This window comes from Pinus tabuliformis, chromosome 1_2, assembly GCF_031772625.1.
Source record: "Pinus tabuliformis cultivar Carrire ecotype Pingquan chromosome 1_2, CPIR1, whole genome shotgun sequence".
Lineage (NCBI taxonomy): Eukaryota > Viridiplantae > Streptophyta > Pinopsida > Pinales > Pinaceae > Pinus > Pinus tabuliformis.
The window spans coordinates 307,840,082-307,857,009 of NC_142298.1; the positions used below are offsets into that span (position 1 = coordinate 307,840,082).

The window sequence follows — 16,928 nt, forward strand, 5'->3', positions numbered from 1 at the left end:
CTATAAACCCTGAAAATGTCGTCACGAGAGACTGCGGCATTGAAACGAGAACCAATGAGGGTTGGCTAATCGAAGCTAAAGACACTCTTAAACATATCATCATTAACCAAAACTTGTAAGACGTATGGACCGTGTAGGAATCTTTGATGATCCTCTAACCAGATGGGCTAACCAGTGTAACAAGCGTCCCATCGGAAAACATGAACTCCACGACGAAAATATGATGATATCTTCCCTTATTATTCTCGCTTATGGGTCACAGCCTAAAGTCACCAATAAAGTCTTCAACAAAATGGCGCCATGGAATGTAAGATGTGACTTGCCATGTGATCACTATTGAGGCTTGAAGAAGAGCCTATCCAACAAATCTACCCAGCAATCGAATCTAATTCGCGGAGAACAATAGTATAACTGTGAAATGATGGAATGTATGCGGTGTACAACGTGCGGTGAAAGAGATTCCATCAAGTAGGGGCATTGTAGGATTATCTTAAAATTCGTTACTCCTTTTGGCGGATGATGTTTAAATATAGGTTTCCTGACTAGTATTCTGAAGTAGGCCAGAAGGATGCCATTTTAAATTAGAAGAAAAATCTAAACTACCCATTATTAATATTAATATTTTTCTGCTTTCCGGTTTCCAAATGTGGATAGACTGATTGATGGATGCCGAATAAAGCCCCTTTACCAGGCATCCCAAATGATTCCAAAGAAAAGGCGAAAACAAGACCATAATCTACATGACAGGAATGATGCCCAAAAGCATTAATATTTATCTTTTCCTGAATAATTCTGTATGCTGTTCAATTGTAATGTATGTATGTCAATCTGACATTACATAACAGTATGTAAAAGGTGAATTCAAGTATTAAATGGGTACAAAGGTCTGTGACTGGAGGTATCCATAAAGATAACAAATACCCACATGCAAAAAGCTGGTGCATATTGGGGCCGATGCACTGCATTCTTCTTCTTCTTCCACTATTAGTTATTGATGTTGTTGTTAGGCGTTGTCCCTGTCCTTCTTGTCGGTTTGTGTGTGTTGTCCTGTCTTGTTTACTGGTCTGAAATCTGAAAACGCACAGTTGATGAACTTGCTTTTGATGGTGATGGCGATGGCGATTGAATGCTCACTCATAGCGTTTTATAATCAGGCAGTGAAGTGGTGGTACAGATCATCTTCATTGGTTTGATGACACATTGCACAAACTTTGCAATTTTCACAGCTGAGATCATAGCGTGGCGTCTATAGCAAGTTTTGGGATTGTCTGACACTGGGGTGTCTGTTAAAATCGCAAAACCTCTGCTGATTTTGGTCCGGGTATCACGAAAGATTTTGTTTACAGGGAATTAGATATATATGTAAGCGGAGGAAGAAGTATTGATATGGACGGAAATCCCAAATTAGGGATATGCCACTGCAACAACCACAAGCTAAGGACAGGCCACAGGGCATAACATCAGAGTGAGGGAAGCAACTATCATATCAACCTCGGAAAGCTAGCTTCTAGATCCACAAGCCTCGAGTAATGACCCCCGACATAATCTCTGTTTCAAAATTGTAAGGTCTTTGATTATTTTTATTGTATTAGAAGTAGCAGCAGGGGAGATCCATGAGAGTATTGCCGTGGAACCATAACCAAGGGCTCCCGCTGGCGTCCTCAAAGCAGCAAAAGCAACAAAGGGAGTCCCGTAGGTGCTGCTCCTTCTTTTGTTCGTGGTGCGCCTCTACGGGACCAGACAGTTCGGGTTCGGCTTCCATAAAGGTGGAAGCTTGCCATCGTTCTTCCAATTGCCAAAGAATAGATGGGTCGTCCATGGCATCGGCATCGCCTGCTTCTTTGCCCATTTCGGACGCCGGGGGTATTTCCAGAGGCGAGGCGGCCAACGGCAATAATGCTGTTGTGAAGGTTTGCTTGAAGAGCAATTTGAAAAAGCCTCGTGCATCTGTGGGGGCTCATAATACCCACAGCCCAAATGGGAGTCCTAATAGGGTTAATACAGAGAATGATGCAGATGCCAAACCTAACAGGAAGAGGAAAGTGCAATGGACTGATGCCCATGGAAAAGAACTCGTCGAAATTAGAGAATTTGAGATGAGGTAAATAATCTACTTCCTCACCCCAAAATTAAAAAGAGGGTTTTAAAATTCTTCCCCTCCCTTTCCGAAGTTATCTCCTGCTATTTTTAAAAATGAATATTTTAAAATGTTTTTTATTTTGCTGGGAATCTCTCAGATAAAAAGTGGGTTTGTGATCTTTGTTCTGTGGAAGTTCTCTCCGCAATCCGTTTAGCTGAATTCCCATGTATACCCATTTCTGAAATCCGGCTTTTGCAACAATTTGCTCCATATGGTGTATTCTATATTCTGTTCAAACTTCAACTTATGACATGCCCGACAATACAAGTTTCGAAGCTTTGTAACAGCTTGATCCATACATTTAGCATTTCGGTGTTTGGATCGCATTCATCCGGAAATATAGAGATGTTCCTCGATGTTAAGTATATCAGGGCTCTTCATTTGATCGTAAAATGATAAATCTCTTGGATGAAGTACCCGTTACACTTTACCTTATTCAGTTATCGAGGGGTTAGCTTCATGGAATCCCTTATGACCGAGGATCTTTCGGTTTGGTATAGTGGCTCTTTAGCAGCTTAGTCCATGATTTATGTTTCTGTTGCTTTTTATGTCTCAAACTATTTAGTTGCTTAATGTTTCCTTGTCATTTGAATCACTGCAACAACTAAGCTGTTTTGAAAACAACACCTTTGAACCGTTGTCCTGATTATGATCGTGGTGGCACTTTCCCTTTTATTTTATGATTTCCCTTTTCATTAAGTTTCTCAAGTTCTTTCTCCCACGTTGGGATCATTGGATGGTGAATGCAGAATCCTTTACAGCTTGGTTTGGATAATGATGCACGTTGCCTCCTTAGTATTTAGTATTTACTAAACATACTTGAATGTTCAGTTTCTATGTTCTGTGTTTTTATCTTGGAACGGCCTTGAGTGCATCCTCATTTAGAACATCGTCTTTCAACAATGTGATCAAGATTTACAAGTATGGTTTGATTATTATCCATTTGTTAAGTTAACCTCTATATCCATTTTGTTTTTACGTTTTTGCTTTACCCAGGATTTGCCAAATGTGGGGCCAGGCTCTCTAACCAGTCTTTGATACTGACATTTAAAATGCTAATAAGGGTTCTTTTATCTGTCAATAAGTTTGGGATCAAAGCTATCATGCTCAATTTGAATCCTCCCATGGATTTACTGCTACAAAATCTCTACGATGATTATGTAGATATTGTAAGGTCGATATGCTATGTCTCATTGTTCTGAGAGCAAATCCCAAGTCACAAAACATCAACAAGATCTTGTCTTATTGGGCAGAGTTGATGAACAAAAGCCAACCTTGCCTCGAAGCTCTAATCACTTGATCAATGTTACATACTAAGCTACTTTTTTGTTTGCTCAAATTAGGGTGTTTTGTTGGTTCTATTATTGGGTAAATATATTACTCAGGCAAGTGCTTTATCTATGGTGCGGTCATTCAAAGGTCTGGATGATACTATTTTTGTCTGGTAGATACATGATTTTTGAGTCACCAGCTGTACCTGTCAACCATAAATTTGCAACTTGAGCTCAATGCTTTAATTGTTAATTCAAACTCGATATGCTCATATATGAGCCATTTGAATCAAATTTATCAAACCAAGGATGTACTGGTTTTCTTGTTTTTCCTGTTCATCAGTAGTTTAGAATCTAGATATATCAAAGCCTGAATTCCGAAGCACATTCATACCCATATAATGCAATAATATTCGATGCTTGATATACATCTGTGATTCTGTCCTATGACTAAAGCCTATGGTTCTTTTCAACCGATCGTTTACAAAGTGAGATGGGAAAATTTTTTACAGCCCATATTTTTGAAAAGTTGAATGCACATCAATTTAAAAGAGGACGATATAACACAAAGGGTATTCTAATAGCTTCAGCTAATAGTCACTAATATTTTAGAAATCCAAGTCTATATGTAGATTTTTTTGTTCTAAATTTCAAACTAAAACATTTAGGAATCTTTTCTTTTGCTTTTTACTTTTCTTATTACAACTGGTGTGCCATACACTTCTTAATAACCGTTGGAACCTAATCTTTAAAAAATAAACATGGGTATCGAACTTTTCAAAAGGTCTGTCTTCAGGGATATGATGGGGAAATTATAATAAATTCAATAAATATGAAAATGTATGTCTCACATAGACAGTGAAAATCTGCAAAAGATAATTGGAAAATTAGCCAGAACTTAAGACTTAAGAGACTGAATCCACAACGAGAGCTGTAGCTTGTAGGCCTATGATAGATCATAGAACAAATAACGCCAGTGATTGGATTGAATCTCATTATTATGTGATTGTTCTTCTTCTTAACAAATGTGACTGCCTTCTTTATGGCGCCCGTGCAATCCCCATCCTTGAGCATGTCAAGACTATGAATCTTCACCACTAACACAAGTGCATCCATGTCTAGATGGGGCTTTAAAGATGAATGAGAATGCTAAACAGAAAATTTTTTAAGGCAGCGATCGGGAGCGGTTGCTCCTTGACCGCTCCCTTTCGCTCCAGGGGCGAAAATTTTAAGGAGGGACCGCTTTCTCCTTAAAATTTTTGCTCCCGCCGGCAAAAAAACCGCGCGGCAAACGTGCGACGGACGAGGAGGGAAGGGGAGGGGAAAAAGATAAAAGGCCCTCCTCCGCTTCCATTATTCACCATTTGCAAAGTGAAGAGAAAGAGAGGAGGGCTTTTGGAATTGGAGCCCTGGAGGTTGAGTTGAGGAGGGAGATTGGGGGAGCTTGGAAGGGAGATTGAAGCTTGGGATTGAAGACCAAAGAGGTAGGATCTACACTTTAATCTAGCATTAGTGTTTTTTGTATGTTCATTGCTAAATGAAAATGTTCTCTTCTCTCTTTCCCATTCCCATTCCTACATTTTACTACAGACTCAAAACTTCAAACATCATGGTTATATGGCTTGGCATTCTCTTCTTGTTGGTTCCTTTTTTTGTTATTATGGTGTTGAAGAGTAGAAGAAGGACAATTGATCATGATGAAGAGGATGAAGAAGTGGGTTTTAGTAGATTTGATGAAAACCCTGGAGAGGAGGAGTACCTTGGTGAGGAGGAAGAGGAGAGTGGAGATGAGGGCACAAAAACCAAACCAGACCAAACCCCATTGTGGAAATATGTTTCTAGGCCTGAAGGAGGGAAAGGGGGTGGAACCACTAAATTTACATGCCTCCATTGCAAAACACTTACATAGGTTCATACACCTATGCCAGAAGACACCTCTGTGGGAAAAGGCCAAGGGATGGAGATAAACAAATAGGAATAAGAGCTTGTTTAAGTGTGTCAGCAACACAAAGAGCCAAATACATAAGGGAAGAGGAGGAAGCCCAATACAAATCTAAAAGATCAAAGGGTGTCTTTGAACATAGCCCACAATCACATGCACAAAGAACTCCATCAACATCCTCCCATGGCAGTGGATATGGAGGCACAGGAACAAACATCTCTTTAAGGCGTAGAACCATATCAGATTTCCTTGACGAAGGGTGTAGGAATGATGTGGATTCAAAAATTTACGAGTTTATCTATGCATGTGGGATACCATTCAATGTTTTATACTCACTTTATTGGCATGAAATGGTTTCTGCCATTAATGATGCCCCCAAAGGATACAAGAGCCCTGGGTATGACAAGGCTAGAACCGTGGGACTTGATCATGAAAAAGCAAAAATAACACATTCTTTGAGTAAAATGACAAATTCTTGGAATGAGCATGGGGTGTCCATTGTATCTGATGGATGGACAAATGTAAAAGGCAAGCCATTGATAAGTGTTCTTGCTGTGTCTATTAATGGTGCAATCTTCCTTTTAGCATATGATTACTCAAAAAAGTTCAAGACCGCCATCAACATTGCAGAACCATTACTTGAAACAATTGAACGTATTGGGCCATACAATGTCATCCAAGTCATCACTGATAATGCTTCTAATTGTAAGGCAGTGGGAGCAATTATTGAAGATAGATACCCCAACATATTTTGGTCTGGGTGTTTGGTTCTCACAATGAACCTTTTGATGTGTGATATTATTAAGAACAAAAACCATCAATACAAATGGATTGGTGATTTGTACAAGAGAAGCAAAAAAATGATAAAATTTATTACAAATCATAGCAATACCCATGGGCTTTTCCACAGTCACCCAAGATTGGAGCTGTTGAAGATTGCGAAGACTAGATTTGCGAGCTATTACCTCACCTTCAGGCACCTTTTGAAGGTAAGAGAGTCATTGGCTAGCATGGTATCAAGTCAACATTGACAGGTTGTTGATTTTAGGTATGTTCTATGCTTAGTGCAATTTGCTTCAATTTTTCCATATTAGCTCAATATCAATTCCAGATTAGCAATCACATTTAGCATGATAGTAAAATGCAGATAGAACATAAACATAAATCGCAGAAGACAAGCCAACAAGAGGATACAAGATGTGGCGCCAGCCAGGGACAAACCCCAATGTGGGGAAACCCTTGATCAATTCTTCTTATATTCTTCAATAGTTTAGCAGAGAGAGAGATAGTACATAAACATCAGAAGTCAACACTTTGACTTGACAAGATAAGAGCAAAGATCTTCACCATGAAGATAACATAATGAGGTAGCTGATCTGAACTTAGGTGAAGGCATATTGCTTCAACTGATCATCCAAGGTGACTCCATCACCATGCTGTACCCATCACTGTGCTGCACCTCATCATCATGCTGCACCTGTCACTGTGCTGCACCCAATCACTGAGCTGCTCTCATCACTATGCTACTCCCATCACTGAGCAGTACCTCATCATCATGCTGTACCCATCAAGCTGCTCTTCATCATCATGTTGCTGCAATACATTCTTGCTGCTGCTATACATCCATGCCCATGAACACTGTGCTGCACCATGCTACACCATGCAACACCCATCCTCACTGTCATCTATATGTTGCATACTGCAATACCGGCCTTAGTTGCTTGCTATGGCTTGCAGCCTAGCAGAGCAGCTAGGCTATAGTTACAGATTCCTTCAATAGATCCAAACAAACAACTTTTCCCTCAGTCATAGAGACAACTGCTTCCAAATGTACCTCATCCATGCTTTTGACCAACAGTTAGATAGCTGTAGTTATGACTAGATGTGACAGTGGATGAGGGCATCTTCATGTCTGAGATTAGGGCCTCTTTAGGCCTCCTTACTGTGGCTGAGGGAACTCTTCACCATGTCATTCATTGTTACTTCCAGACCTTCCTTTGACGCTGTCCCTGTGCATCATATAACTGTGGTATGACTGCGGCTAGGGCACTCTTGAATACACTTCCTTTTGACTACGTCTAGAGCTATTTAAGACCTCCTCTTTCCAGCGTATATGAATCCTTCTCTTGCTGCATAGAACCCTTAATGATGGCGGATTATATCTCCTAAGAGGACTGTGGTTAGGACAACATAGAGCCCTTCTTTTGCTGCGGAATAAGGCCAACATTTAGAGTGCATCCGGACTATGACTAGGGCATATACTGAACTGCAGCTAGGTCTCTTTTGGACCAACGTGTAGACCTCTCTTCAGGACAACGGTTAGGGGATTGCTTCTAGGGCCAGGACAACGGCTAGATTGTGGCTAAGACACTTCCTTAAGTGCTGCGGCTCGGAGACCGTGTTAAGGTCATCTCCATAGGGTCATCCATGACAACGTTAGGCTACAACCATGATTTCTCTGGGACAGAGCTTAGGTCTCTTTGCGTTTAGGGCATGACAGCATTAGAACCCTTGTTCCATCACTGTGATAGGAGGCTTCTTCATTAAGCAACGTTAGGGCTTTATTTCCATGCCAGTGTAGGTGTTTCTCCATGATAACAATAAGGCTTCTTCCATGGCTGCATTAGGCTTCTCCATTAGGGCAGCGTAGAGCCTATTCTCCCATGACTGCATTTAGATCTAGGGCATGTCTTCTTAGTGCAGCGTATATCCTAGGGCACTCCCTTTAGATCTCATCTTCATCAAACCCAAAACAGAATGAAGAGAAATCACAAGAGTGAGCGTGTCAAATGACTTAAAGTCCTCTTCTATTTATACTAAAACGTGGAGGATAAGTGGGGGCAATTTGGTTGCTGGCCGACCTTGACAAATTGTCCCATAACACAAATAAATTCATATCTCCATGAATACATGTCGGAATCGGATGATCTTTAGATCAATCCTACACCTCTTGATGAGAGGAATCCAAGAAAAATATCAGCTGCCATAAATAAGAAGACCCACATGGAGTTTGGCCCTAGTTGCCAATTTTAACACTCCCTCTCAACTAGGGAGAACTCCATCTGCTAATCCATCTGCCAGACTGTACTATCTCTGCCATCAGTGCCCTGCACTGCTCTGCTTTGCTGAACTATGAAGAAGAAGAAGTGATCGAGAATGTATCATACCATCCTCTACTGACCCAAAGTCAGTTCCATATAAAAGAGAGTGTCTCATACCACTCTTACTGATTCAAAATCAGTTCCAAATAAAGAGAGTGTATCATACCACTCTTACTGATCCGAAATCAGTTCCAAATGGAGAGTGAGTTATATCACTCTTACTAACCCGAAGTCAAATCCAAAAGAGAGTTAGTTATATCACTCTTATTGACTCGAGGTCAGTTTCAATTGATCCCAGATCAATATCATCCTAGCATAGGGAATACAGTAGTAACACGATGTGTCCATCGGTACTACTATGGTCCCTGTCCTCATTTCTCTACTCATTGGCTAGATGAGAGGTACTTCCCATGAGTCCCAGACTACTTGGTTAGGATGTCTCAGTAGGAGAAGGATGAACCACTCATCCTGCCTACATGTCGCCATGGGGTATCCCAGGGGAAGGTTGAACCACTCACTCTATATACAACAAATCACTAGTGGAAGGCTGAACCACTCACCCCATACATGACAAATCACTAGGGGAAGGCTGAACCACTCACCCTATGGTTGCTCATTGCTCCAAGATGTACCCCCAAGCCCCCCGGAGCTCCTAGATCTCAATGTCCATATCATACGGGACCCTTAGGAGAGAGTTTCTCCACAACTCCTAGTCGTTCTCGGAAAGTCAAGAATTTGACCTTTCCCAGGGGCTTCGATAGAATATCGGCGACCTGCACATCAGTCCCAATGCGATGGAGCCTTCTCGCTGCTCGATGTACCATATCCTAGATAAAGTGGTTCCTGATGTCTATATGATTGGAGCGATCATAAAACACGAGATTCCTCAACAATTGAATCCCCTTCTGGTTGTCACAGAATATCACGATGGTATCCAACACGTGTCCAAACAACTCACTGAAGAGCTTCCTCAACCAGGCAGCTTCACACAAGGTCATACTTGTAACTATGTATTCGGCCTTAGCGGTGCTCAAAGCAACCGATTTCTGATTCCTGCTCATCCAAGATATTAAAGCAGAACCCAAAGAGAACCAACACCCAAAAGTGCTCTTATGATCCTCCACACTGCCTGCCCGGTCAGCATCAGAATAATCATCCAGCTTCACATTTCCGGCAGTGTATCTCAATCTATGAGAGATTGTGTCTCGAAGATATATCAAAAGATTCTTGGCACCAATCCAGTGAGGCTCAACTATATATGAGCTCAACATGCTAACTGTAACATATATCCGGACGAGAGTTCACCAAGAACATCAATGCTATTATGAGTTGATGAAACTCAAAGGCATTTCCAAAATTAGGTCCGCTATCACTACCACATAACTTCTTAAAGTTAAGCTCCATCGAGGCAGTCACAGGCTTGCAGTGCACCATTCCAAATCCGGAATCCAACTCCCACTTACTTTTGCAAATGAGATGGTCTGCACCTATCAGAAAGAGGTCGTCTTCATAAGGTACCAGTATGAGAGGTCTATCATCCACAACCTTTAAGCAATGGTTTGGATTGGCTTCACTCCTAGTGAATCTCGACTTCATCAGATAGCTGTTTATCCTTTCATACCAAGTCCGGGGTGCTTGCTTCAAGCCATAGAGGGCTTTCTTCCACCTGCATACATGAGATTCCCGATCATGAATCTCAAACTCCTCTGGTTGTTCCAAATTTGTGGACTTGCTATATGAGGGGAATGGTCCCCTTGTAAGTTTTCCTTCGGTACATCTCGGACATGTACCTCCATGTTCTTCTTGAATTCAGGTATCCCTGTCACCATCTGACTCACATTGGGTAGGGCCCCACAATGAAGATGAGTAGACCTCTGGTGCCATAAAAGAGATGAGTCACACGACAGGGTCCCTAATGGACTTCTTGCAACTTGATACAAATTGCCAACCCTGGACCCATGAGTAAAAGCATCTCGAAAATTCCATTTTCAAACTCGTGCCTTTCCATCGATGATTGCCACCTTTGTCTTCCATTGCCGAAATGGACACCAGGTTCCTTTTGAGATCAGGCACATAAAGAACTTCTTGTAAATGAATCGTGTTACCCTCATTCAATTGAGGGTTAACATTCCATACACCCTTTCCGGGATAGGTGGCATTGACTCCAAGTATAATCTCCACGATTGTTTCCTTCTCTATCAAATTAGAGAGAGCTTCCTTCTATCCGATGAAGTGCCTTGAAGCACTACTATCAATAAGCTAGATTCCCAAAGAGTCTGGAGGAGAAGTAGTGGAGAGGGCCAATATAAGATAATACTCCTTTAGCTTATCTGAAACAACATTTGATTCTTCATGCCTGGAGTTCGTGAGTTCTTTGAAGAGTCGGCTATTTCCTTGATGACCTGCAGTCCTTTTTGCCATTGTACCTATCATTCCTTTGATCATTGAAGATGCCCCTGTAATGATTGATATCGTCATCAAGTGATGTGTCCCTTCTATTCAGACACTCCTTCGCATAATGGCCAAACTCATTGCAAGCAAGGCATCTGCCTTTCCTTCCATTCTTAGATCCGGACTTCCCATTGAAGTGACCCATAGGTAGGCCACCAGATGCTTCCGCTGCGCCACTTTGATAATCTTCTTTGATTCGGCTTCACCCTCGGTGAATTTGAAGAGGCATGAGGAACCCATTGAGTCTTTTGACCTTGTCCAATTGTCTTCGGTGATTGCTCTTTCACTCTTGCTTGGGCTTTGTCTTCACCTCACCTTTGATACCATGTTAATTTTAGGTATGTTCTATGCTTAGCGCAATTTACTTCAATTTTTCCATATTAGCTCAATATCAATCCCAGATCACAATCACATTTAGCATGATAGTAAAATGCAGATAGAACATAAACATAAATCACAGAAGACAAGCCAACACAAGAGGACACAAGATGTGGCGCCAGCCAGGGACAAACCCTAATGTGGGGAAACCCTTGATCAATTCTTCTTATATTCTTCAATAGTTCAGCAGAGAGAGAGATAGTACATATACATTAGAAGTCAATACTTTGACTTGATAAGATAAGAGCAGAGATATTCACCATGAAGATAACATAATGAGGTAACTGATCTGAACTCAGGTGAAGGTAAATTGCTTCAACTGATCCTCCAAGGTGACTCCATCACCATGCTGCACCTCATCATCACGCTACACCCAATCACTGAGCTGCTCTCATCACTATGTTGCTCCCATCACTGAGCAATACCTCATCATCATGCTGTACCCATCAAGCTGCTCTTCATCATCATGTTGCTGCAATACATTCTTGTTGCTACTATACATCCATGCCCATCAACACTGTGCTGCACCATGCAACACCCATCCTCACTGTCATCTATATGCTGCATACTGCGATACCAGCCTTAGCTGCTTGCTGTGGCTTGCAGCCTAGCATAACAACTAGGCTATAGTTACAAATTCCTTCAACAGATCCAAACAAATAACTTTTCTCTTAGTCATAGAGACAACTACTTCCAAACATACCTCATCCATGCTTTTGATTAGCAGTTAGATAGGTAGTTATGACTAGATGTGACAGTGGATGAGGGCATCTTCACGTCTGAGATTAGGGCCTCTTTAGGCCTCCTTACTGCGGCTGAGGTAACTCTTCACCATGTCATTTATTGTTACTTCCAGACCTTCCTTTGATGATGTCCCTGTGCATCATATAGCTGTGGTATGACTGCAGCTAGGGCACTCTTGAATACACTTCCTTTTGACTGCGTCTAGAGCTATTTAAGACCTCCTCTTTCCAGCGTTATATGAATCCTTCTCTTGCTGCATAGGATCCTTAATGATGGTGGATTATATCTCCTAGGAGGACTGCAGTTAGGACAACATAGAGCCCTTCTTTTGCTGCAGAATAAGGCCAACATTTAGAGTGCATCCGGACTGTGACTAGAGCATATACTGAACTGCAGCTAGGTCTCTTTTAGACCAACGTGTAGACCTCTCTTCAGGACAATGGATAGGGGACTGCTTCTAGGGCCAGGACAACGACCAAATTGTGGCTAAGACACTTCCTTAAGTGCTGCGGCTAGGAGACTGTGTTAAGGTCATCTCCATAGGGTCATCCATGACAACGTTAGGCTACAACCATGATTCCTCTAGGACAGAGTTTATGTCTTTCTGCGTTTAGGGCATGCCAGCATTAGAACCCTTGTCCCATGATTGTGATAGGAGGCTTCTTCATTAAGCAGTGTGAGGGCTTTATTTCCATGCTAGCCTAGGTGTTTCTCCATGATAACAATAAGGCTTCTTCCATGGCTGCATTAGGCTTCTCCATTAGGGTAGCGTAGAGCCTATTCAACCATGACTGCATTTAGATCTAGGGCATGTCTTCTTAGTGCATCATATATCCTAGGGCACTCCCTCTAGATCTCATCTTCATCAAACCCAAAATAGAATGAAGAGAGATCACAAGAGTGAGTGTGTCAAATGACTTAAAGTCCTTTTCTATTTATACTAAAACGTGGAGGATAAGTGGGGGCAATTTGGTTGCTGGCCGACCTTGATGAATTGTCCCATAACACAAATAAATTCATATCTCCATGAATACATGTCGGAATCGGATGATCTTTAGAACAATCCTACACCTCTCGATGAGAGGAATCCAAGAAAAATATCAGCTGCCATAAATAAGAAGACCCACATGGAGTTTGGCCATAGTTGCCAATTTTAACACAGGTATTAAAGGACAGGGCTCCAACCGCAGTTGACAGGCAAGGTTTTAAACAGGTGGAGGAGACCACTCTTGATGGTCTGTTTTGGGCACGTGTGAGGGAAGTTTTGCAATTCACCAAGCCCATTTATAGCATGATTCGTTTTGTAGATACAGATAAACCAGTGATTGGGGAGGTGTATGAGTAGATGGATAACATGTTGGGGCAAATAAAAGATATTGTTCAGGAAAATGGTCCCAACTTGTATACAATGATTCATAATTGTGTATGTGCACGGTAAAATAAACTTAATGTTCCACTACATGCCTTGGCGTATATCCTTATGCCAAAATACTACTCTCCATCTTGGTTGGGCCAACCTGCACTTGGGGGTGGGGTTAGGATCAAATCCCATACAAATCCAGAGGTATCTAAAGGATATATGGAAGCATTAGACAAGTTGGTCCCTGACAAGGAGGAGTGTGCTTATTTGTGTCTTGAATTAGGCAGATACTTCAGTTGCACTGTTTTGTTTGGTTCTTTGCATGTAATGGAAGATAGAGATAGATTTGATGCTCTCACGTGGTGGGAAGCCTATGGCGGTCGGGGACTTTTGCCAAAATTGGCAAAAAAAGTGCTCTCACAGGTTGTAAATACTTCTTCTGCAGAGAGGTGTTGGAGCACCTACAACTTCATTTATAATGTGAGAAGAAACAGATTGAATGAAAACCAGGCAGAAATCTTGGTTTATGTGCACTACAACTTGAGGTTGTTGAGTCATTATTGTGATCGGGCTTATGAGGATACATCATATAAAACTTGGGACAGCAACGCAGAGGACGATAATTTGGAGGATGGAACTATACATTTAGAAGAATTGGAAGCAAAACTTTTGAAAGCTGATGATGAAGCAACAACAACCATGCCACCACCACCATCCAGTAGTAGTGCTCGAGTTCCAACAACTCTTCCTTTCTTGCCGCCGCCTCCATCTACATCCTCACGTGGAGGGCATGTGCCTTTTGGTTTTGGTCGTGCGATGCGAGAGGAGACTCCTAGAAGACCACCACGACCTGCTCAGAAATTAGACATTTCTTGTTGCAAGAGGCCCAATCATTAGCAATAGATAATAGATTTATTCGTCTTTTTCGGTTTCTAGTAGTTTTTATAACTACTGACTCTTTCATATTTATTATGATATTTTTTGTAAACAATATATGACAATTTAAGTTTGAAGTTTGAAGTTGGAAATTATAACTCATTGGTAATGAATTATGAATATGATGCTTCGTGAAAGTTGAAAGTTGTTTCATTATATTTCATTTTATAACCTTTCATTTCATGTTAGAATTTTTATATAATTTTGGTGATTAATGATGATAAATGTCATGTATTGAATTTTGAAGGCTTGAAACTTTAAGATTGATCAATCATGAGGCTCGATATGTTGTATGTTACTAACTTATGGACGCGGTTGATGAAGATTATAACTTCTAGATGTTTGACGTTATATGGTTCAATCAATGTTTTTTTTTGTTTTTGCTTTGTTTTGTTTTGTATCTAATTCATCATTCTACATGCTTTTGTTGACATATATGCATCGAAATATATATTATATAAAAATTAGCTCCCGAACTGAGAGCTTTTGAAAATGTCGCTCCCCGCTCCCGCTGCTTGCTCATGCTCCCGCTCCCCGCTCCCCGCTTTCGCTCTTGCTCCCAAGTAACCCTGGTACAAAAGGTCTCTGACATCAGTCTAAGACTTAGCTTTAGTATGAAAAAACGTTGCCATATGACTACAACAATACTAGAGAGCAAAGGAAATACTTGCTGTTACCACTCATATTGCATGAAAGGTAAAAGTGCGACTTTCATGACATGGTCAGATTTTCAGGGGTGATATATTGAATTGATGATACACACCTTCTATTTTTTGCTTCACCATGATATTGGTTGGGCATGTGGATGATTATGGTTCTTTTTACTTCACCATGATATTGATGCACACATCGATTCAATGGGTTTATATGTCACGTTTCTTGTTTGCTTGACATGGTTACACTTGATATCATATGGATGTGATGATCTACTCGGTGCTATATCTTGCCTTATCTAGATGCATCAACCCACTTGATGATGGTGCTAGCTTCTTACATCACTTCATGGTATCATTCCTTGCACACTTGTATGGAGTTGTAGTCATGGCGCTGATATGAGGAAATACGGTCTTGCAGAGGGTGCTCTAATACCTGAGAATCGAGATGTCTATCATGCTTTGATTATGATGTTTGATGAGATTGATGTTCCCTTTTATGGAGCACCCACCTTCTTGCTATGTAGATTGCATACTACTTGATGTCTTGATGGAGTGACCTAGGATTTTTAGGTCAAATTGACAAGGTTTTGGCATTCGAGAATGATCCTTAAGGAGTGCTCCACTTCTCTTGTTGATGGCCTTATTTTGAGATTTTGAGAAAGTTGTTTGCCTTGAAAATAATGACTTTGCCTTGCAAATTTTGACAGGTGCCTTGAGAGTTGTGATAGTGATTTCCTAGGGTCTTGTGTACCATGCATTGAGATTTATGACATTTCTTAGGACATTGTGACATGCATTAAGAACCATGTCTTTGCCTAGAGCATTGGGGGAGCTTTGTCATGGGTTTATTGCGTGGCGATCTCTCTATATTTGGTGGTTAGCAACATGTTAGCATAGGATACATGTGATTTTCAGCATATGGATGAGGATTGGTGACATTGTGCTTCTGGGTGAGGGCGCCCTAGGGTTTGATGTGTCGATCATGACCTTATTGTGATATTTGATGAGATAGACACTCAAACTTGGGGAGCGCTGTATGGTTGGAGTGGCTAACTCACTCCTTCCATAGATCAACTTCATTGTTAGAGCGCTTGGTTTAATTGTTATATTTTGATGATGAGTTTGCACTTTATGATGGATATACACTTCATTCTCATTGAGCACTCCCTTATTTGCACATATGTGGAGGCATTTCACATGATTTGCTGTTATTTGCTCATTGGAGAGAGGCCATCCCATGTATTTGGAGGTTATTATTGACTTGAACTTTAATCTATGGTGTCTATTCTATGTTGGGCAACCTACTTCTATGAGACCCACTATGTTTGCGTTGATTTGTGGATGGTTGTTACCCTTTGGACCCATGCCATCCCATGTATTTGGAAGTTATTATTGACTTGAACTTTAATCTATGGTGCCTATTCTATGTTGGGCAACCTACTTCTATGAGACCCACTACATTTGCGTTGATTTGTGGATGGTTGTTACACTTTGGAGCCATACATGCCACTTGGAGTGTTTTATTTCATATCTTTCAAGGTTGGTTACGTCTTGGAGCTTGAGCTTGGATGACTTGGGGCACACTTCTCTTGAGTGCTCCATCTTTTGAGGCATCAACTACAATTCTTACATGATGATGAGGAGGATGTCCACTTGGGGGAGGTCATTTTGTACATATTCTTATGCTATCTATTGAGGGCGCACACATATGGAGCATCTACTCAGTGTTCTACCTCATATCATGAACATGTGTCACATGGAGCTTCTATTCATACATTCTTCATTGCATTTCATGGGATGACCTTGTCATGGAGGCCACATGTGTGGCTATGATTGGTTATTTGGTATACATCATGAGGACTTAGTCATGGATAGATTTGATGAAGTTGTTTGGGCTACTTTATTGAGGATGTCCTACTCTCTTGGTCCTTGTTTCACATGTGGATAAA

The 16,928-nt window shown here is 41.1% G+C and overlaps 1 protein-coding gene across 2 annotated transcripts in view; it reads left to right on the top strand.

The window, feature by feature from the left end:
- Window positions 1-471: 471 nt before the first annotated feature.
- Window positions 472-16,928, top strand: part of LOC149205573 (uncharacterized) — a 51,518-nt gene continuing 35,061 nt past the window's right edge. Inside the window, exon 1 of one of the 2 annotated variants that reach the window (XM_089395121.1) lies at window positions 472-2,101. In XM_089395121.1, the coding sequence (XP_089251247.1) occupies window positions 1,614-2,101 (488 nt within the window). In that variant the 5' untranslated portion in view covers window positions 472-1,613. The remainder of the gene's footprint in view (window positions 2,102-16,928) is intronic. The other variant, XM_089395120.1, reaches the window with a different exon arrangement.